Consider the following 24078-nt stretch of genomic DNA (forward strand, 5'->3'; position numbering starts at 1 on the left):
AGTAGAGTGAAGTGATGTAGAGTGCAATGGTGCAGGGTAGAATGAACTGGCAGAGTGGTGCAGTGCAGGGTAATGTGTAGCGGTGTGGAGTAGAGTGGCGTAAGATAATGGCGTAAAGTGGTGCAGAGTGCCGCAGCATATAGTACAGTGGTGCAGTGTAGATTAGAGTGGCATATAGTGGATTGGCATAGAGCAGGGGTCTCCAACCTTTTCTGTAGCGAGTGCTACTTCTGCTCAAGGAAAGTCTTCCAGAGCTACCAGAAAATGTTATACCTGTAAAATAGTGACTACACTATGACCACCCAAAGTAAGATTTTCAGTAGTTACCACCCAAGTATACCAAGTGCGGTTACCAGCAGAAATGCTGGGAAAAAGTTCCTCAATATTAAATGCCTCCCCTTGACTTATGAAGTAACATTCAAATCTTGACATGCCCAGTGGCACAAAGGACATAACCACAGCAGTACGTCTCCCCAGCTCAGCTTGAATTATCATTCACAAGTTTCTGAAAATGCTAATTTTTCTATCTAATACTACTTTCCACTGTGGGCAAACAAACTCAATTTTCCAGAAGAAGCCCCATTTTTTTAAACTAAAACTGCCTTTAAAATATCCGTTTTCAGTTTTTGAGAAATGCAGTCTCAACACATCAGCTTGTCATTATCATCATGTACTCACATGCACAAATGCCTCATATGGACAGACTACTTTGAATTCCCAGGTATTACAGCCATATGCCATGGATGCTTACCATTGGTATAGGAAACAATGGTCCTAGACTTCTTTAAAGCTACAATTCAGTTATGAAAAACATTCATTAGTCAAAGGGCATCCAGTACATATATAATTAGCATTCCATCATTAATGTACCACCATTTTCTTTACAATGCACACAAGTATATCCTCAAAAGACACAAAGGCACAAAATATCGCTCCAATAGTGACTGTTTATTATTTAGTTACTTTTATAACAGATCATCATATTAAATGCTCCAAATAGCGAAAGAGGTTGCTCCAAGGGGAGTGTGAAGAAGGTAAGTGCTTGTGAGGTAGGACAGATATAAAGGAGGGGAATCCAAAAGGCAAATTCAATAACCAATCAATTAAACATTCTGGTATCCTTAGTAAAAACTGGTCGTGGTTCATAGTGGCACCAGATTTACAGAAAGGCCTGTCCCTTATGGATTTACAAATATTCATTTCATGATTTTCTGATGACGCACAGAGAACATTCATCTATGAAAAGCCAGGGCTGGAATGATATCAGGGACAGGCACACTGGGGGAAGAGTGTCGATGTTTCGACCCAAGTGCAATGAGGGTAATTTATATCCTCTGCAGGCGGGTGGCACCAGGCATAGTTTCAGGAAGCAATAGTGTTTAGTATGGGCACACACAAATGTTGATGAATCTCTTAATTTGCTCTGGTCTAGATCATACCCTGTTCTCAACAGGCCTTGAGCTGATCATGCATCTGACACATTTTCACTCTGACTCCTGCAGTCCCAAACTTTGGTAGGTCAGCACTGATTACAGCTCAGGCTACTGCTGCCATACTTTTTTGATGGTGCACTGTTCACACACATGTTGTGACTGATAAAGGAGGGACTACAACATGGTCAATCTCCTTGTGGCTTAATTATATTGAGATTGGATACAGACTGTCATGTAGCAGGTCCTATAAACTGGTACAGTGTGTGTTTGAGTGTTAGTATGAGTTACTGTGATAAGTTTGGCTGGCTGTCACTCTTAGTGTCTTGAGATGATCCGTGCTGCCTTCTTAAATAGGTGCCTACTCTCTGAAACTGATACTGGGCTTGACTTCACCTAAGAGAGCTACTTTGAAGGTACTGGCAAGCTACCAGTAGCGCCCGAGCTACTCGTGGGAGACCCCTGGCATAGAGACTAGGGCGTGGAGTGGTACAGAGTAGAGTTCATTGGTGTTGAGTGCATTGGTAAACAGTCCAGTGGTTTGTGCTGAGTGGAGTGGCCTAGACTGGAGTGGTGTACAGCAAAGTGGCATACAGTGCATTGGCCTAGCGTAGAGTGCTGTAGAGAAGCATAGAGTGAAGTGGCATGTAGTAAAGAAGAGTAGAGTGCAGTAACATGGTGTAAAGTAGAGTGGTAAAGAGTAAAGTATGCATGGTGTGGTTGCACACTGCCATTATGAACAACACATTTTTTATTGAAATGACCATTACATTTGCACAGACAAGAGTTTTACTAAATGTATAGAAATGGCATCACCTAGTGTGTTGATCGGTTTGATCACATTAAAGTATTTGTTTCCAACACTTCATAATTAACAAATGTGCTTCATCTGTGCATTGCTAAGTCTGACGTTTTTAAATGTTTTGCAGTTCATTTAAATGTTGTGTGCTAGAAAGAAAAACCCTTTCCTCTACCCCGAGTAACCAGCAAGATTGTCACTAAAATCCGCTCACTTTGAAGTCAGAGAAAGAAAAGTAAACACAAATCTCCCTTGGCAGACACAGCTTGGCATTTGACTTCTGTTTTTGAAAGCACAGTAAATGTGACAAGATAAGAAAAAGATTTACAGGCCTGTATACAGAAAGGAGCGCTCATGGAAGAATACAAGGAGGGATAGCTTGAAATGGCTTTGCACCTTGGGAGGTCATGCTGAACCTGGAAGGCCTAAAACAAATGAAGTCAGCAAATAGAAAACTAGAAACTGAGCTTCAAACCACAAAGTCAATGGTAGTCAAAGGGCAGAATGCATTCCCTGGGTAGCTTTCTGAATGTCCCCAAAGAGGTCGATAACGAGACAGCTCGGCTGTCTGGTCGGCTTCAACCTAAGAAGGAGTTACAAATTTCAGGGACTAGTAATGAAGACCCATTATCCCGCTGCACCCTATTAGTCTCATTATTATTATGTGGACTCTGAAACAATTATCCAGAGTGGGAAACCCTGTATTACACAGTGGCAGTCACCACGGTGTAGTTCTGCTTCAGATGCACTTTCCATTGAAACTTTGATTTAGGAATCAGTATGCATACAAGTTGGTAGTGGAAAACCACCAGTTAGAAAACTGGTATGTTACTGATCATAGCATAAAAGTGCCCTCAAGCAAGGAATCAGAGGGACTCACGCTGGAGAAAAATAAATAGGAATTTTGCATTTGCCCTCCGGATTGAGGGGGGCTTTTGTGCTACAGTTATTCTGCAATTGGTTCTGAAAGAAGCCTCATGGCGTTGGTCAATCCAGAAAGACATAGTCCCAGTTAGGTAAATTGTTAAAAATGCTCTTGGGAGTCAGACAGTCAAGCCCACTGCATGGAATTTGCCTAGAAGCTGTGTTGAACTTTTTAACTGGATGATTTCCATTTTGCAGAAAAGTGGTTTGTGGGGAGTATGCAAAAACGAATTTATAAATCTAAGGTCAATCGTGAATTATTTTTTGTTGCAGAAGAATTAATGAGGTGTACGCATGCTCACTTTAATGTAATTTTCCATCTGTAAGAGCCCTACGAGCAAACTGTAGCTATTCATGAAGAATAACATTAAATCTATCAGTGCTACTTTTTTCCAAACACAGAAACTGTCAATAAACAGGCCTCTGGAATCGCGCCATTTTTATGTTTTGGCTACAGATAGCTTAAGATCTGTAAGCAGGACCACTGTTCTATACATAGACTGGGCTTTGGGTCAGCGAATTACTTATGATTGAATTGTTTTGTCTCACAGTTCGATGACTGTCCCACCCTGGAGCATTTCGGTTTTAGTGTTTGGTATAAAGGTGGTCGTTTATTCACTAGTGTGGTGCTACAAATGACTTCTTGCTCTTTGCTGATTGTGCTCAAATAACTTTTATTATAGCTTCACATCGGGTGCACCGGAGCGGTGCTCTGCTCTTGCCGAAATCCGCGTGCTAATGGCCGATCATGGCCGCTGCTGGACTTCCGTTCGCGTCACACGTAGTGTGCGCGAACGACTAGACCGCTACACCACATCTCCCCCCCCCTTTTAACAACAACCCAAAGAAACTGTACAGTCTTACTTGCTGTCCATGACAAACTCTCCAAACCTCCTGGGCAGATTGACCCTTCTGCCACATCGTGTCCGGCTATTGAGACCACCCGTACTCTGAGTGGACTCATGGTGTCCCAACTCGGGTGTTTCCCCACAGTCTTGCCTCCTGCTTCCACACCACTTGCCAGATCTATTCTCTCTTTGGTGCTGAACGCTTGCTCTCTCATCTCCCCACTCTCTCCTAGCAATGTCCTCGGTGGTGGACTACTCTCCTCCTCTTTGGGACATTCCGGGTTTCCTCCTTTCCTCGGTACGGCGTTAGCTGTCTCTACGATGATGTTACTCAAACCTGCTGTATTACACCTCGCCCTTCTATCTTGAGACCATATTTTCCCGTCACTGAGGAGCGCTGACCTAGAATATGGTTCCATCACTTGAAGAGGGGGTGTGAATTTAATATCTCCTTTCTTCTTCTGTGTAGGCAGCTTGATTCTCACCCACTCGCCCTTCTCTAGCGTGACCTCTTTGGTGTGTTTGGCATCATAGTGCTCTGTGTACACTGTCTGAGCTCTCTCTAAGTTTCGGCGCACCACTGCTGGAGACCAGTGGCTTTGCACCGTGAGGCGTTTCCACGCCACATTATCCTTTGTGAATGGTTCTCTTCCTCACAGGATTCTGAATGGACTGTACCCCGTGGTGGTAGGTGTTATCCGATATGCCCACATCAGTCGTTTCAGTTCCTTCTCCCAGTTCTTGCCTTGGCTGATCGCCGCCTGGACCGATCCCATGATCACCCGGTTAAATCTCTCCGTCAATCCGTTCCCTGCCGGGTGGTATATTGGCGTATGGCGCGTCGCAATGTCATTCCTTTCCATGAAGTTTTCCCATTTAGTTGACGTAAATTGCGGGCCATTGTCACTCAAAATCCCTTTGGGGATCCCTTTTCTTAGGAAGAGGTCTGTTAAGAAGGCCAGTACGGTCTCGGTTTCTGTGTTCTCAGACACGTCTATCTCCGGCCACTTGGAGTATCGATCTATGACCACCGTGATATATTTCCGAGTGCCTTGTGTGTCCTGTATGGGTCCTAGGAGGTCTATGGAAATCTCTTCCCATGGGTTTTCTGGACAGTCGTATCTTCCTAGGGGCGGGCGTAATAATTTCTCAGTCTTGTCCGCATTGTTGCATTGTTCGCACGCCCTTACATATCTCTCTACCATCACATCCATCCCCGGCCACCAGTGTCTTCTTTGGCTCTCCATTTAGTTTTCACGATCCCCAAGTGTCCTTCGTGTGTGATGGCTACGATGTGACTTCTCAGGGAATAAGGCGGGATGACTTTGGTGCCCCTTAGCAAGAACGAGGGTTTGTCCCCTATTTATAGTTCTTCACAATACTGTTTCAATTCTTCCTCCAACAATCTCTTGTCCGGCCATCCATTCGTCACATATGCTTTTACTGCACGTAGTTTCACATCCTGGTCGTATTAGTTTTCCCATTCCTGGGCGCTTATGGCTTTTTCTGGGTCCCCCGTGAGGGCAACCGCGTACTCCTCCCATCCTCCTTCGTCATGACCTCCACACATTCCTTGGATGCAGCCCTACTCAAAAAGTCTGCTACCTTGTTCTTGTGTCCTGGTAAGTACTCCACGTCATACACATAATCGAGTAGCCTCAGTGTCATTTTTGCTATTCGTGGAGTAGCATGCTCGTGCCTGCTTGATGTGAGGACTTTCACCAAGGGTTTGTACGCAGAAGGAACTTTCCTCCCCACAGGAACTGCCGGAATCTCTCCATTACCCATACTGCCGCTAACAGCTCCTTCTCTACTACACTGAATTTTTGTTCGTTGGGGGCCAATTCTCTGGAGGCGAAGCTGATCGTAGTGACTGCTCCTACTGTGGATTGTTGCGTGAGCACTGCCCCTAATCCTCGATCGCTAGCGTCTGTGGTTAGAATTGTCAGCGCTTCAGGGTTGAACCCATGTATGGGCACTGCCTCACTGATGTTGCGTTTCATGTCCTCGAACTCCTGTTGTTCCCTTTCCGTCCATCGGAATGTGGATTTGTCTTTCAGTAGTATTCGCATGTGATGGGTCTTAGATGCAAAGTGTGGCACGAGTTTACTATAAAACTCTGCCAACCCCAGGAAAGTCCTGATGTCTTCTCTGTTCTTGGGTGTGGGAGCATCTCAGATCGCTGTGACGTTGGATGCTTTCGGTTCGATGCCATGTTGACTTTTCTCGTGCCCCAAATACGTGACTTTGTCCCCTCTGAACTTGCATTTGTCCCATTGGGCGGTGAGCCCATTTTGCATCAATATGGTGAGTACCTCTTTTAACTTCACGTTATGGTCCACTCTGGATGTCCCCATTACCAATATGTCGTCCTGGAAATATTGAATGCCTTCCATCTTGTGGAACAACCTGTGCATTAATTTTTGAAAAACCGCAGCCACGGAGGCCAGTCCGAAGGGCATCCTTAAGAATTTGTAGCATCCGAACGGTGTGATAAATGATGTAAGGTGGTTGCAGGATCGATGCAAGGCAATCTGGTGGTACGCTGAAGTCAGGTCTATGGTGGAGAACCACTTTGCTCCCTGGGTTTTGGCTAGCATTTCGTTGATCCTGGGAAGAGGGAACTTATCCACCACGATGTTTTTGTTAAGTTCTTTTAGGTCGACACACAGTCTCACCTTCCCGTTTGGTTTCTGCGCTACCACCAAGGGCGCCAGCCATTCCGCGTTGTCGATTGCCTCTATCACTCCATTATCTTCCAGGCTCTGCAACTCTTCCTGTACAGCTGTCCTGGTCCGGAACGGGATGTTACGAGCTTTGTGGGACACCGGTTGTGCCCCTTCTCTCAACTGAATTCTATGCATGAACTTTGCCATGCGTCCTATGGATTCTCTGAAGACTTCCGGAAACTCTTCCTTCCATCGTTGTGCTGCGTATCCTGGTCCCTCTTCTGTCATTAGGACTTGCGTGTGCCCCCCCGGATTTAGCTTCATTCCCAGGGATCCTTGATCTTTCCAGCCTAGAACCGACAGTCCCTTTTCGGCCACATATAATTTTCCGTCGCACGTTCTGCCTTTGAATTCGAATGACAATGGGCAAAACTCAAACCATGGGGATAGGTTCTCCAGTGAATGTCACTGGATGGATGTCTGTGGGCCTTAGATGATAATTTGTTCTTGTCACGAACTCCTTCTCCCATATCTTTCTCTGGATAATCGTGTAGGGTGACCCCGAATCCGCTACCATGGTCACTTGTACTCCTCCGATCGTCATCTCACACTTTGGCTTCTTGTCAGTGGTGCCTTCTATGCCTAGGACTTGCTCTTCCACTATCAGGATACCATCTTCATCTTCCTCATCCTCTTCCTCGTTCTCCTTGTGCTCCTCTTGTGCCACATACTTTATTTCGCTACTAGGGGTCTTTCTCCTGCACACCTTCTCGTAGTGCCCTAACAGTCCGCAGTATGAGCATTTGGCACCAAATGCAGGGCAACCCTTGTCGTTGGCAGCGCGAGTGTTGCTGCCGCATCTATAGCATGTGTTCCTGCTCCAATTCTTTTGACCTTGTGGTCTAGGGGTTCTTGTATTGTACTTTTTGTAGTTCCTTGCTCCTTGTTGTCCTGGTGGTTGTTTATGGTCACTTGTCTTCTTGTCCCCTACCTTGCACACTGCTTGCCCTTGACTGCTCTCGTGCTTGGCTGCTTCCGCGCACCTCTTAGACAACTCCGCCTTTTTTACTAATGCCACAACATCCTTCAAAGGTGCGTCGCCATTGATCCACAGCTTCTCTTGTATGGAGGAATTCACCGTGTGCATGATGATTTGATCCCTGATCAATTCTTCCTGTAAGGTTGCAAATTTGCACGTTATGGCCAATTTTTGTAACGCCGCTACATATTCATCCACCCATTACCCCTTTTCCTGCTTCCTGTGGTAGAAGTTATACCCATCTATCACTGTGCATACCACAGGGCGATAGTGGGCGTCGATGTCTTCTAATGTGTGCTGGAAGACATCTACATGCGTTGCTGCGCTTTCCTTTTTCACCAGGTTTTGGTATACTCTTTGTCCCGCCAGGCCCAAATGATGGAGTAGGATTTTCTTCCGCCGGGCGCTCGAGAACTCTGCTTCTCCCTCCTCTTCTAGCGCCGAGAGGTAATTCAGGAAGTACTGTTTCCAGTCCTCCCATGGCATTTCTGGTTCTACCCCTTTTGCCAGGAATGGCACCGGGTTCGTCAACGAGAATGTCTGCGCACACATTTTCTCCCCGTCGGTGGCCCGTCTCCTTGTATTGGTAGGGCTGTCTGCGAGTGCCACCCCCTGGGCTTCCCTTGGACGCACGTCGTCCTCCTGGCTGGAATCCCCACTCTCCTTGTGGCTGTCGTTTGGCTGCGCCGAGGTACAGGACGCCCCTACCAGGGTTATGTGGCTAGGGAGCCCTCCTTCCTCCTGGGCGGCTCGTAGAAGTCGGCCGGGGACCTTCGCCAGCAAGGATGCTGGTTGCTGGAGGGCCGGCGGGTGATGTCCCTAGCCTGCGCAGGTGGGGCGCGACGCCGGTGCTGTGCCGCACTCACCGCTGCTCTGCTACGCTCCCGATGACTTGCTCTGTAGATGGGCACTCCTGGGCTCGTGGCCTCTCAAGGGGATTCCGGGTGGTGTGCAGGACGCTTCTTCACCACCTCGTCGCCATTATAAAGGTGGTTGTTTATTCACTAGTGTGGTGCTACAAATGACTTCTTACTCTTTGCGGATTGTGCCCAAATAACTTTTATTATAGCTTCACATCGGGAGCGCCGAAGCGGTGCTCTGCTCTTGCCGAAATCCGCGCACTAATGGCCGAACATGGCCGCTGCCGGACTTCCGTTCGCGTCACACGTAGTGTGCGCGAACGACTAGACCGCTACACCACATTTGGATTGATTGATTTGCATCCTACTGCGGACGTTGCTTGCATGCAGGGAAATCTTCTCTTGAATATGCACTGCATGAAAGTGCATGTGTTCACTTGCTCTCTCCAGGGTGTGTTGCTTCTCCCTCGACTTTGCCCAACCCCCCACCTCCCTGGCTCAGTTTGCTTTCCCTCCCAACATCATCCATTACTTCTCCTGACTCTCACCATCCTGGTTGTTTTTAGGACAAGCATCAGCGTACGTGCACTGTCTTCAAGCCCTGCAGTAATCACTCTACGGAGTGTAATTTCACATGCTGCTTGCCATTTGTTAACTTCTACATTGCTTTTATATCCTGCCTCCTTATTGGCCGGTGCTCCCGATACACCACTTCCGCTTTTAGACAACGCGCACCGGCCAACTAGTTTTCCTAGACTGCAAGTCTAGGTTTTGCTTTAGGGACCATTTTATTTACTGTCGTCCGCTTAACTTGCAGGCGCGCACATACATTTTGGGGTGCCATGCTTTGGAGCAGGGGCAGTCCGCGGCCCACGAGAGAAAGGGAAAATCCTTCAGCTGCACTTTATTTTCTTTTGCAGGGCATGGTTCACCCGTTTTTATTTTTAATAATTTACAACTATTCAACCCGGCGCCCATTGCACGAGCGCCGTGCTTTCAGCTTCAAAACTCCATCACCTCGTAGTGTGCCCTGCCTCCCACCACCAAAAACAGGCTGACTATTTAACTCTCCTTTCACCCCCGCTAGCGGGGTAAGGAGTTAAATCGGCCGGGCTCAGCCTCTTCCGGGATCACCTCCAAAGCGCAAGAGCCACAGTGATCAGCTGCTGAGCCAGCCTCAGACCTGCCCACCTCCCCTGTAGCAGCTAATCAGCTGCCCAACAACTCCGGACTGTGCAGCAAGTATTGGATTGACTCCATGCGGTTTCTTTTGGCTCACTAATCACTGAATTAATATTACTATTCACTAAAGGACTGCACGTTTTGCTTCACTCTTCTGCATCATCATAAGCCCTCCTCCCGATCCTCCAAGCACAAACATGCAGTTTCCCCACAGTAGAAGGCTCTGCCTCCCCCTCAAAAATAAGTCTACAGGAAAGGGGAGGACTGTGCTTACGCGTACAGAGGGAGGACTAGCCCAATGTCTAAACCCTCTCATGTTACCGGAGTGTGGGAGCTGATGCACCTCTGTGCTGGGGCCCGTAACCTACTTAATGTCCACTGGTTACTGATTTTAAGCCCCACTTTGACTTTCTACCGCGTGTGGAATGTTAACCTTCACTGTCATACTGTAATAGATTGTTCTGTTCATTAATAAGAAGCTTATTTATTTGTAAAAAGCCCCAAAGGTTTACTGTGCAAGCACCTCATGCACGTCCTTAGGGGTCCAGGCTGTCGCTGCTCCCCTTTGTGAACTGAATGGTTAATCCATAAGTTAGTGTCTCACCTTTGGCACATCTGCTCACCGAGCCTTTGGACACTCAAGCGAACAAAGGAAATAAATTGCTGATTCAGTTGCAGTGTCAGTGCCCTGCTTCACACAAAAGGTTACTAGCAAAAGCCTCACAAGTGTACTATTTATTTAATTAGGAAGCTGGAGGGCCGTTGTCTCGCCCTAGAAAAAGCAATCTGTTGCTATTAGAACTAAAATAAACGAACAGTCTGCTTGCTAATAAGAGTTTGCTGTTCTGAAACCTTATCTCAGAACTCGAAGCTCTGCGATGGCCTACTCTTAGAAAGAAACCTAAAAACAGACGCACTTTGCAGCAAAGAGCCTCATACAATTTTGAGGGAACATTGCTTTGACTACCTTTAAAACAAGCGCCTGCAATGCAACAGGTATCGCATTTGCGAGAGTTTGAGCTATTAGCATTGTAATTGACAATGCCTTTTATTTAGGTTTTAAAAACCAATATGTAAATAAAAGGTATTGTCATTTACAATGCCAATAGCTCAAACTCGCGTAAATGCGAGACCTACTGCATTGCAAATGCTTGTTCAAATATGCCTCCACCCCATTGCTCTCCAATCCATACACACTTATTTCCCCATACCACCGACGGTTTTCTCTCCATTTTAGAATAGCCACCAGCGAGTGTGCAAGTATGTGTGGCAGTTATGAAAAACTGGATTTGTATTTTAACAAACTCATGTAAAGATTGTGGTGCAGATTCATGAACATCCCTGCCAGCCATCTTTGAATGGGTTTGTTCTAATATCGCAAATGAATTAAGACACACATAGTGGATGTGTGTACATGCATGGCAGCCCTACAATTGTAATGTTTTTTTACAAATCTATGCATGATGTCCACTATGGATGTGCATGCCTTCACGGTAGATACCGGCTTCAATGCCAATGTTTTATGTTTTTTTATTTTGCAAGGGTACACAATCAAAAACGTTTAAGGGTTAGAAAAAATGCTGCCGTCTAGAGACTGCAATCATATGTGTTTACAACAAAAGAATCTGTCCTATTTATGCAGCTGTGAACATGTGAGAATGGAAAATGCTGTCACTCCGTGGAAGACATTGATGAAACAGGCACTATGCTTTATGTTGTGGTGGGTGAGTGAAGTGTGAATGACACTTGGAAAAAAAAAAAAAAAAAAAAACACAGAGTGCTAACCAAAAGGCCATCTATATACATATATAAACCTATTAGCATGTTTTTTTAATTTTTTTTTTTTTAATGAATCTGGCTAGATAACGCCACCTGTAGTCCAGACCTGAACAGGTTTTGTTAATCTACTGATAAATAGCTCATTTGGCTCTATTCAGAGGGTACTATGATTAGGCCTAGGCGGCAAATTCCGTTCCGCTTGCGGAATTTGGGTAATTTCGCGTTCCGCAGAGAACACAGAATTGCCCAAAATTCTGCGATCCGCAGCTTCACTGAATTCGCTTGCTCGCGTTCTCAAAATGTGTGTTCGACATATTTCCCCCCTCCACCCCCGAGCACGCAACCAGTGTTCGCAAAACAGGAAAAAAGCATAGCGAACAAGCAACTCTGTATGTTCGCGGAATGTCTGCGTGCTTGCGGAGATTTTTTTACTGTTTCACGGAGCTTTGCGTAGCACGACTACACAAATTCCGCCCACCCCCAACAAGGATATCTTTAAAATGCAGGGATGGGGTTAATTTAGTTTAGTCCCTTTACTTAGAAAATTATTGGGTAACAAAAATACCGTACACGCTTATATATTTGTCAAGTCAAAAGGGTGAAAACCCTCGACCATTTGTTCCTACTATGCCCATTCTTACTCAAAGCACATAACCAGCTCTTTAAATAGCTTTGCTTGGGAGGTAAGCGCCTTGTAGACCAGCATTAAAACTTTGTGTGCAGCATAAAAAGACTTGGTAGTCGGGTTCCATTGATTTAGCTGCTCTTTATGGAGAAAAAAAATATATCAATTGATTCCAATACTTGTGGACCATTCAATAGGCTTTTCCAGTGTGACGTAATAAAAGCAGAGCTATGCACCCTAGGGTCAATGGCTCATATTACTGGGAGAGCATACTTACAAGGTTGATAAAAAAAAATGAAGTGCGAGTGAAATGGGAAAGACAACAAATCCGTAGCAGGGTGGTTAGTAGCAGTATGAAAAGTATTAATTCGAGGAAAACCTCATCTAAACGTATGAGGAAACATGAACGGAACGTTAACATGTTGAAGGCCAGCTGTTCCATTAATATTTTCCACTCTATAAAGGAGCAACAGAAAAAGTTACTGGGTCAAGTAGCAATGCAGAACTCATCAAGCATGGAGGGTCAATTACCTGTTACACCCCAGCAGAGGGCGCTCCCTCCAGCTCAGGGATGAGATTAGCAGGGTAGAGTGTAGAAGCTCGCAAAGCGGCTGCCTGCACCGTACCTGGCCTGTGAATAAATAAAGGACTTCAGTTCAAGATCTGGCAGTCCTTTTAAATGCTCATTAACAAAAGCTAGGAAAAATAGGAGGTTAGATTTAATAAGTCAAGCACAGTCGAAGTCAAACACTCCACATTTGCATCACAATAGAAATAGCAAAAAGTACTTTAATTCCGAGTACGCATACACACGTGCCAACTGCACAAAATTGATCATTCCTAGACCACACGTCATCTACTGTTTACAGAAATTTACAACATCCAAGAGACAGCTGTTGTCTGTTCATGCATTTCTTTCCTGATCAGGCGAGAGTGCTGAAGCAGCCTTTCGCGTCCTCGTGGTTAGTGTAAATCAGGGGTTTCCAACGTAGGACCAGAAGAGGCAAAACCATGCAGGATTTTCAAGACTTCATGATAACTACATAACTGGATTCCCTTTTCACTTGCTACATATAAAGCATTGTTGTGGTTATCCAGGAGGTCTAGCATGGTCCCAGGCCTCTTCTACAACAGTTGGACACCCCCTGCACAATTTATGAGAGGAGCCAATTCAAAAATCACTTTATTTCGGGTACAAGAACTTGCCATAAATGCACAAAATCCACACAATGCAGGTGCAAATCTATATCATAAAAACAGTGGACAAAGACCCATATATCACGGTTATGGCAGGCGAGACCAATTCACACAGAACACCACCGTTCAATGAAAACAGGCATATCCATTTGTGTCCCTCTAGCCTATGCACTAGATACAGGGAAAGTTCTTAAAACCGAATAGCAGAAAAGTTATAGTAAGCACCCCATCAATGAAGTCACATACTCAACCATTGCACAATGCATTAGAAATCATCAACTGACATATTTTCCCCAAAACGAGTGTATCGACCTCCTTGAAATCTTACATCCCATTAAAACAATTATATACTTCTATTGAGGGCAAATTTCAGAACGGAACAAGTGCGGATGCAGTTAGATGGGGATTTGAATTGCTGTAGATGGACCAAAGGTAGTCTGAACCTTCCGATACCCTGCGACTTAATAGGAATTGGAAACCATTTGGTAAAAACAATGTAAAATTGGTAGAAAACTGTAAAATGCAACAGGCTTGGGGGAGGATTTGTCACAGGGGCAAGATAAGACTTTAGATACATCAAATGGACCAAGGGGAAACCTCACAAATTCCAACCTAAACCTTGTTAATGGTCTATCCCAGGACCCATTAATCCATGCCAAATATGGTTCCAGTGTTAAAGAACTATGGGGCATATCATCAACGGCCAGCGATAATTATCGCTGGCCGTGTTTAGCGTGAACAATTTTAACGCCGCCTATCGCCGGATTCTATGGCCCGGCTAGCGCACTATTAGCAACGCGCATCGCCGAGGCGATAGAAATCCCAGCAATAGCAGTGTAATTCGGCATTCTCTCAGTATTTCCAGAGATAAAACACAGCGTTAGGGCAAATATAGTAAATAGGGAGATGTGGACTTATCATGACAATCCACCTCCCATGACAAGTATGGCTAGGTAATAAAAATAATAGGCGTAAGAAACCGGCGATACAACCGGTTAGCGCTGCCTTTTAAGTCGCTAGGCGGGATAGCGATTCCCTTGTTGATAGGGAGAAGCCGGGTAAGCTTTTATTTTCTCTGGATTCCTGCTGGGAACGCCTACCTCGCATCTCATTAGCGATGCGAGGCGCTAAGGAAATGGGCGCTAAGGCATGGATCCACGCGTTAGCGTATCCATGCTGATAGGGCGATAAAATTATAGCCGCTTTTCGGCCGAAAACGGAAGCTAAAGCGGCGATAATTTTATCGCCAGCCCTTGCTGATATGCCCCTATGCAAGTCCAAATTCTCCCTAACAGTTGGTTTTCTTAATTCTAATTCCCCCCCTACTGGCTTTCATCCTAGACTTAAAAGCAGCTTTAAGCCAGGTAAAGTCAGTTTTAGTTGTAGAACGAGAGTTAGTAAAAAGGGTTGGTCTTCCCAGCTTCACCAGTTCTGCATTAACATAGTTGAACCAATGGATTTTCAGGGCTCACACACAAAAGGCAATCCTCAGCGATCTCCATAATAAGTGAAGCAAGTGGATTTGCCCAGATCGAGCACCACAGAAGCAGGGGGAGCCAACTTGATAATATCCTCTGCATAGGACATTCCCAGCTCCTGGTGAGTAATAAAAGGTAACAGGCGGGGTTCCCAGAATTTGCCTAAGCACCCTGTTTCACTCACCCTGAAGGGTGCTTATGTTAGAGCATCCTCAGATACTAGAGTCATATGTAAGAACTAAGGTGCATATTATCAAGAACGGCTTTAAAATGATCGCCGCTTTAGCGGCAGGAAACTGCCGCCAACGTGGCGATAATGGCCTTGATAATATGCCCTTGAGAATTCCAATAGAAGTCCATGTTCTGGTGTGAACCTGGGCTTCTCAAGGGCCTATTATCAAGCCCTTTAAGCGGCGATAATTTTAACGCCGTTCTTGATATGCCCCTTAGACTAAAAGGGGGCTACTGTTTTTAACCAATGCATTTCACCAAATTAAAAATATGCCCCACAGAGTGTACGGATTTCTGGCATACACTAGCAATGCAGGGTCCCCAATTGCATTTAGCATCCATGACTACCCCCCTCCCTCCCAAGTATGAAAAATCCTGCATCTGCACACTGGTTGGCGAGGGGTCCATAATTCAGGTGAGCCTTTATACAAATCCATTGGAAAACCATCAGGTCTGGGGGCCTTGTGGCAAGGGCTCCTATTAATTGCCTCAGTGACCTAGCCAATGGTGAATTCCAGAACAGGGGGCGGGGGGCAGAGAACCACCTTCTCAACATATTGATTAGATGCACTGTGTCCATACACTTTTTTTTTATGGTTTACCCAAGCTTCTGGGCAAATGGTATTTAGGACAGTGTTAGATTTAATGCTTAGAGGGTTGGTTTTATTGGCCTCCACCCAAAAGGCCCTAGGATCTTTCCGCCTACAAACCCTGACCAGTTTACCCCAGGATTCATTTTTAATTATTTTCCAATACCTTAACGCAGCCTTATACTACGAGCCACAGACTGAAATCCTAAATGAGTTTCCAAATCGTGGCAACATCCACTTTAATACGAAAGATAATTGAGGCCAGAAAAGAAAATATGCAGGTTTTTTTTTTTTTTTTTTAAATCATGTCAAGTCTATCTGCGGATGACCCAAAAACTTTCCTTGAAGGCTGCCTAAAAAGAAACCAACATAAACTGAGTTTAAGACAAGTTTAAGGGATCAAATTTAAATGGTAAATTGGTTCTGGGACTGGAGACAGATTTAAATGTAAGAACCTAAGCAACAGAGCTACTTATTTCCTTTAAGCCCTACTCAAGTTTGTGTACTTTGAAAGTACTACAAGAGCAAAGCGTGCCAGTCAGCATTAAAAAAGTACATTTTTTTAACATTTTGACTCGCTGACATGAGCCCATCGACCCCACCTCAGAACACAAAGGACCAATGTGGATCCACAGACCAAGGTCCACAGTGATTTGCTGCAAAGAATGTGGCAGGCACCACCCACAGCAAAGTGTCTGGGCCATATTATCAAGAACAGTGATAACATTATCACCGCTTTAGCGGCAGGAAACTGCCGCTAATGCGGCGATAAAGGGCTTGATAATATGCCCTAAAGAATTCCAATAGAAGCCCAGGTTCTGGTGTGAAGGACCACAAACCTGGGCTTCTATTGGAATTCTCCAGGGCATATTATCAAGCCCCTTATCGCCGCATTAGCGACAGATTCCTGCCGCTAAAGCGGCGATATTATCGCCGTTCTTGATAATATGGCGCTTTAAGTGTCTGTTGGGATAGGAATGTCAAGTGTATGCTTTGCAAGTATAAGCTTCCGCCCATGTAGACTCACACGAGTTCGCCCCGTTTTGTATTTTGTTCTGTCTCAGGACGCAGGACAACCATGCGTGCGCACAGAGACCCACTGTAGCTAGCCACTGTAAAGTACTGTCACCTGTAGGTTGGCCCTGTTCTAGAGGGACGCGCTAAGTGTACCTTCTGTACAGAGCAGCACTACTGTCCCCTCACCAGATAGTAAAGTTCTTGCAGGGATGGCAGCTTTAGCAGTAGGACAGCCTTTTCCCCGATGCCTCCTGGGCTAGTGGCGGGTTCTACATTATATCCTTTTTGCAGTGTGCTGACCTTCAGTGTATAGACGGGTGGAAGTAGTATGTGTGCCATGTTAGCCTATTTACACAGAGGAATCACTTTTCATTTTACATTCAGGGTACTCTGCACAAAAAGGAGGAAGAACTGCAGAACCCCGACTTAGGCCTAGGGCTTTGGTAGTTAATGAAATCAGTGGGTGTGGCAGACAGGAGACATGGTTGTCTATGAAGAGCAAGGGTGTTCCTGGACATGTCCTGCCTTTTGCTCCAACAAAAGCTAGCAGATTGGCAAGTGTGAAAGCGGTCCCCTCATTTGTGTGTCAGTATTCTGGGAAGGCCTGAAAGAGCGCTTCCCTGACTTGCACTCCTTGCTATTGTCTGAATTACAAATACTGACTGACTTGGCTAGAAGCCATGATGACCAGCAGAGGCCTCAGTGGAGGCTGAACTGCACCTGTGGCTACAACTGCTCTACATATTTGCGTGAAACGTAAAGCAGTTAATCCCCATTCGTGCATTATGCGTTACTTGCCGGCAGCCTTGCTCCGCTCCCCGGGGCTACAATGGAGACTCAAGGAGGGCACACAAGAGGGGTCACCATAGATTTACCTGCACCAGCTTCTAATCGGTCCTTCGGATGAACATGTGGTTGAGTGAATTCATTATTTCAGGCATAATAAGAAAGCAGAAACTGTTGCAATACTTACTCCCCAATTTTCTGAAGCCCTCCTCCTCTTCCTGTGTAGAGAGTCAGGCATCCTTTCCACATCGAAGCATACCTAGAGAAACCCAGTGTAAAATGGTTACGTTCCCAAAAAACATCCAAGGATCGAGACACATTATGTATTTTAGTGGCGGACTTTCCAAGAAGCTTGATTAACCAAGTATTGGCAAATGTATTAGGTTTCGCCAATGTGATTAAAATTAAGCTGTCTTGTTGCGAGTTGTAGCTCGATGAGTAGTTGTACAATCCAAGTTACGGAGAGTCTGTTAAAGTGTTACGTCTTGTTTATGTACAAAAAGGCAATATATAGTGCTGTTACTAGTGGTATAGTCTGGGTAAGTAATAGCAACATTTTGAAAAAGGAAATGAGAGGGAAAGAATTGAATTATATGATGTAATAGCATTGTGTGTTTTGGTCCTGGTGCCACTGCATCTGCTGCACCATTCAGATCATGACCCTAATGCCTGTAAGGTAACTGCAATTGTGACTGCCTGTTCAGTAGTAAAATATTGCAATATTTGGTGTTTAGAGGGGTTCCTAGAGCTTTGGGCCCAGGTGTCACTGCACCTGCTGCACCAGCCGAATTATGACCTTGTTGTCTACAAGGTAACTGCACTTGTGGCTACCTGTTCAGTAGTAAAATATAGCATAGCTTTAATAAACTACTTTTGACATGAATGTTTAAGACCACAATTAGAATTTGATCCTAATGACCAAATAGATTAAGTTGAAAGAAAAAAAACAAAATCCATTCCGATAATGCCTACAAAGTGCAAAGTAAGGTACTGAGGCATGAATAGGAAATGCCAAAGTGGCCTGGTCTGCCTTTTCCCAGGGAAGAGATTATATTGTGACAGTATTGTAAATGTGCGCAGCCAGGGGAAGATAAAAACAAGTTCCACACAACAGCGAATCACAGTAATTCAGACATTGCAACTGATAAGAGCCCCCTTTGAATATATATTAAATAAAAGATTTCACAAGCATAGTGCAAGAGTTGTGCAGGTGAAACCTAAAAAGACATGAAAGGTCATTAAATAGTCGCCCATAGGAAAATTACCTTGCCGGCTGGCACACCTTAAAGGGGATCTAGGTAAAACCAGCAGCTCTTACCATAAATGTACTTGTGAAAAACCTATGTCAGTAAGTAAGTAAGTAAGTAAATCTTTATTCGGTTATAATCAATGATAACCATAAAAGTAAACATACATAAGATAACAACTTACAACTACAATAAGACAATTTCCAAAATAGAAGCTATATCAAAAACATAGCAGCATAATCATATACCAATCTGTACACTTTGAGGTTAAATTCATCCAAGATTTGGTCTATGTTTAAAAATACATTTTAAGAAGGTGCTAACAGTTTTTGTAACTAGAGGATTATTCAAAAATTGCAGATATAGCATTGCAGGGCGACATCTATTAAAACCAAGCGCTCTAAGCAAGGGTACTAACCATAGTTTACGGTGTGGAGTGTAGTACTTGCAAAAAAGGACTGTGTGCAGTGTTGATTGTTGTGATATTTCATCACACGGGCACAAAGTTAACGAGTCATCCCAGTTGTTTCTTGTAGGGAAGGCTACCAACCTATGGAAAGAGTTAAGTCTAAAGCGTACTAGAAGGAACCGCTCAAATTGAAAGTCGACATAAGTCAGATATGGTTCCATCTCCAAAGTGGTCATGACTGCCAGGGAGTGTTGAACGGATGGTTTGTTTATCTCCCTACTCAGCCGGAGTTCTTCCATATGCGACAAGGCCTTTATTTTAAGGTCTTTCTTTGGGATTTCGGCAATGGATTCGGGATTTGTGTAGTATTTGTCTAGGCCTAGATCTGTAAGGAGGTTTTTTACGTACAGCAGCCATTCTATTTTTTTCACTTGCTCCAGAGACATACAATCAGCCACTATCTCTTTAGTGAGTGTATTTTTTGTTGCTGTCCAAATACGTCGCCACAGCATTAGGGGTTGGATTTTTGCCAGATCCTCAATGTGAGGGATTCCAAGCTCAACGTGGCAGGCATAGGTCGAGGCCCGCTTAGGGGCCATCAGAAGAAATCTCATAAACTTATTTTCTGCTCTCTGTAGTGGGGTTGTGTTTTTGTGCCCCCACAACCCTGCTCCATAAAGTGCGGTAGATTGACACTTTGCCTTGTAAATGCGAAGGAGCTCTGCTGGTGGTCTCTTTCCCAGTTTTTGGGAAAATTTTATGAGAGCAATTGTTGCTCGCAGTAGTTGATGTTTACGGGCCTCAATTGCCGCTTTCCAGTTGAGTTTGTCATCAATCATTACCCCTAGATAAGGATATTGGGAAGTCTGTTCTAGCCTCTCTTTATCAAGGGATATAGTCCTCCCCCCTTTCTGTCTCTTGCCTGCTCTCATTATGTAAGTTTTTTTAATATTAATTTTCAGATCCAAACTACCCATAAACCTGGCATATCTGTCCAGTGCTTTTTGTAGTTCCCGCGGGGTGCGTGCCAAGATCACTGCGTCATCCGCGTAGAGGAGTGCGGGGACTGGACGATTGTTTACTCGAGGGAGGTCCTGGCAGCCTCTCAGCATCTCTGCCTCGAGGCCATTAGTATAGAGTGAAAACAGAAAGGGGGCCAGGACACAACCCTGTCTAACGCCCCGCTCCACCTTAAATGATTCTGATACTTCTCCCCGTGTTCCAAAACGAACCCTAGAGGAAGCATCAGAATACAATGCACGGAGGAGGTTTACAAGGGTTGGATCGAAACCTATATCCGTGAGAACTGCCCAGAGTTTTTGATGGGAGACGCAGTCAAAAGCTGCCGAAAGGTCGACATAGACCATATATAGTCTTCCTTGCTTTGCCGACACGTATTTTCCCAATATGAGGGCAAGGTTCAAGGCCTGTTCCGTGGTTCCGAAACCCTCCCTGAAGCCATATTGAATATCAGATAGTATTTTTTGGTCATCCGCCCATTCCTGTAAGCGTTGGAGAAGGACTCTCCCCAGTACCTTTCCAAGCGAGTCCAGTAATGAAATTGGGCGGTAGCAAGTGACCTCCTCCCTGTTTCCTTTCTTAAAAATAGGGACCATAATGGAGTGAGTCCAAGTTTCCATTAGTCCACATTTCATAGCCGCATCAAAGACCCTCTTTAAAATTGGAGCCCATAAATCTAGGTTAAATTTAAAAAAGTCCACTGGGACACCATCCGGTCCTGGAGCTTTTCCGCCTTTACTCATTTTAACAGCGTTTACCACTTCGGGGATTTCAAAATTTATAGGTATGGGAAATAAATTATCTTGTGAATTCTGATTAGTCTCCTCTGATTGTTCAACTCCTGGTAGCCTACCAAAGACTTTAGAGAAATGATTGACCCATGCAGAGCCCTCTATTGTTACTTCTATTGTTGGCTGATCATTTAGATTTGCCAGAAAGGGTGTTTTCACTACCTTCCAAAACTCTGCACTATTTTTATTCCTGGCGGACTCATATAATTGATCCCAAAGTGTTTTTTTAATCTCCTGTTGTCTTATTTTACAGGCTAGTCTATATGACCTTGGGGCGCGGATCTCCTCTTTGTCTCTGACAGAGTTCGTCAGGGCTTTTTTTAGGGCTTTATGGGCCAAAGTACAGTCTCTATTAAACCATCCTTTCTTCCCTCCCTTGCTCCCTTTCTTCTTATGTTTTAGACACTCATTTACTCTAGCCAGGATTTTACTGAAGTTTTCCAGGACTTCCTCCTCATCTATCTCCTCCTCTAGGCACTTCATTACGGCGGGAAATACCGCGTGTACCACCTTCTTTGTCAGATCTGCTGGATCTATCTTGCCCCAACCTATGGCATAGCCATTAATTTTAGTTAAGGTTAAGTTATTTTGTGCAAGTGCAGTCAACAACAGATGGGGGGTTAGTTTTCCCAAATCCATCACTAAATCAAAGGCCAAGGCAACATGGTCACTTAATGTGTTAGCAACTAATCTAAATTCCTGCGCTTTGCTCACGGAGGCAGTTGAGACAAGTATATAATCAATAGTTGACTCCCATCCCCTACCCACGTAAGTTGGCTGTAATTGTCCGGTACTAATATCCGTTTTATTTAAAATGACTAATCCTAATTCTGAAAGTAGGTCGTTTAAAAAATCCCCTACCCTGGAATGGCTAAAATGGGTGATGTGAGTTTCTGTTTCGTCCACTATGCCGCAGATCTTAGTATTTTCCACGGCACAGGGGTGATGGTTAAAATCACCTCCCCAAACAATAGTTGGGGCGTTTGAGCCTTGTGTTTTCTTTTGGAGGGAGGAAAGTTTATTCCGAAGGGCCCCAAGAGTGTTTATTCTCTCGGAGACAGGCAGATTATCATAGGTATTAACCAGGAAGATCGTGTTTTTATTTGGGAACAATAGCCTCAGAATTTGATAATTAGGCTGTAGGGTAAGTTCCTTGACTTCTAATCCTGGTATGGTGTTTTTTATATATAGCGTTAGGCCTCCCTTGGCCCTACCATATGAGCCTGCAACTGCTGGAGAGAAATATGTTTTATACCCTATCATGTGCAGTTCATTAGTGGTCCACGTCTCCTGCAAGGCTATAACGTGGTATTCCTGCAGAAAGTCCATTGCACTTCCGTCCATTATTTTCGAACGTAAACCCGCTATATTCCAGGACACGATTTGTAATGTTAGGGCGTCCTTACTGGAGGCGCTAATGTTTTTAACACTGCCTATCTCTTTTACAGGTAAAATCTCCCGGATTTCCAGAGAGCAATTTCCCGGATCTAAGGATCCACTACGGGAACTATTGCCGTCAGTCATTATATCGGCTCCTCCAATAAAGGGCGAGCTAGGAGATTGTAAGTGATTGCCCTTTTCAGGTTCTTGCCTATCTGTGTCGGCACTTATTTTGACTGACTCTTTGGGCATGACAGGTGCAGGAAAAGTGGATTTTTGGGTCGAGGACTCAACATCAATAAGTCAATCAACACTTTCCAGATCGTAAAGTGGGAGAAAATAATTAGAGGTAGGGACGCTATATTCCTGGTAGGGATAAAGGTTCGCTTTGTGAGGTGGTGCAAGGGGCCTTTGATGGTAATGGGCGTTATTCTGTGGACCCCTGAAAAGAGGTGGGTTAGGAATAAAATTACAAGGATGAGAGAAAACGGGTTGATAGTTGGGTTCCTTCCAGCCTACAAAATGGTCTTTTACGGTATTCGGTTTCAGGTGAGAGATCAATTCTTGTGGGTAAAAATAGTTAACATAATGGGTAAGAATGCCATCCCCCCCCTCTAGCTTCATACCAGTCACCAACATATCTGACGGCTCTATGATCCCTAAAATTTATGATTATAACATCCCCCTTCTTGTCTTTTGGTCTTGAACCCACCCAAGACGTGCGTCTTACCATTAAAATTTCTCCGTTTATGTGCGCTGGTAGGGGTCTGTTTTGTTTTAACCAATATATTGTTTTGTTTCTTAGGGCGTAATAGTCCTCCCTTATTCCTTCTGGCAGTTGTGGTACTCCCGTCATTATGATGGTATATGGTGCTGATTCTGGGGGTAGATCCACTCTTCTACTCGGGGGGGTGGAAGGTAGCTGATTGGGATCCTCACTAATTACCTTCTCTTGTCTATTATTTGGAGGGATGTTATTAATAGTTGTAGGGGTTTTGTTCCCTGCTACTTTTTCAGCATTTCCTGTTTCATCGTTTTTAGTGATATCAGCCCTCTCTGTTTGTCTTCTTGATACATTACCACGGGGATTGGTGGGACCTTTGCCTTTATTGTCTTTAACTGACTTTCCCAATGATTTTTTACCCAAAACGTTGTACCTGTTTGCCACGGTACCACTAGTTGATGGTTGTTGTAAGGGCCTGATGGGAGAGACCTCTGAGTCAGGCAAGATGTTTTTTGTCTGCACTCTAGCTAGTTCGGTTAGAGCTATGCTATTCTCTTGCTGTTTTTTGCCCAGGTTATCAAGGTGCAGGGTCATTAATCTAGTTCTCTCTAGGAGAGGGAGTAAAAGAGACTTAAACATGATCTCAATTTTATTAAGTAATTCGCCCACGATATCCTGACCAGATGCGAACCCAGTGATAGTGGTGGTTGTAGGTGGATTGGTCAGATCAGTGGGCCCTAGGGATGTTAGCTTTTTGGATTGTGATTTTGCTTTCTCCTTTTTTGTCCTAGATGAGCCTCGCCTCTTTCTTGCGTTAGGCCTAGGATCAGGAGGGCCTACACTCGATGGGGACGATATGTCCAAATTTGGAGAGTCAGATAACCCAGACAAGGTTGAACTCAGTATATGGACAGGGTTAACAATCACAGGAGAGCAATTAATTTCAGTGTTCAATTCCTCCCGTTCAAACATGGAGAGGGAACCAGGTACACTTATCTCCTTTGCTACCGCCCCGGGGGAAGGAACATTCCCAATTCTCCCCAGGGAAGATCG

The 24078-nt window shown here is 44.7% G+C and overlaps 1 protein-coding gene across 2 annotated transcripts in view; it reads right to left on the minus strand.

The window, feature by feature from the left end:
- The window catches only part of LOC146858016 (SOSS complex subunit B2-like), a 46348-nt gene that overhangs the window by 16502 nt on the left and 5768 nt on the right, over nucleotides 1-24078 (minus strand). For both annotated transcript variants that reach the window (XM_085648779.1, XM_085648780.1), the window contains exon 4: nucleotides 17642-17713. In XM_085648779.1, coding sequence (XP_085504905.1) covers nucleotides 17642-17713 — 72 coding nt within the window. The remainder of the gene's footprint in view (nucleotides 1-17641; nucleotides 17714-24078) is intronic.

This window comes from Triturus cristatus, chromosome 3_2, assembly GCF_964204655.1.
Source record: "Triturus cristatus chromosome 3_2, aTriCri1.1, whole genome shotgun sequence".
NCBI classification, from domain to species: Eukaryota; Metazoa; Chordata; class Amphibia; order Caudata; family Salamandridae; genus Triturus; species Triturus cristatus.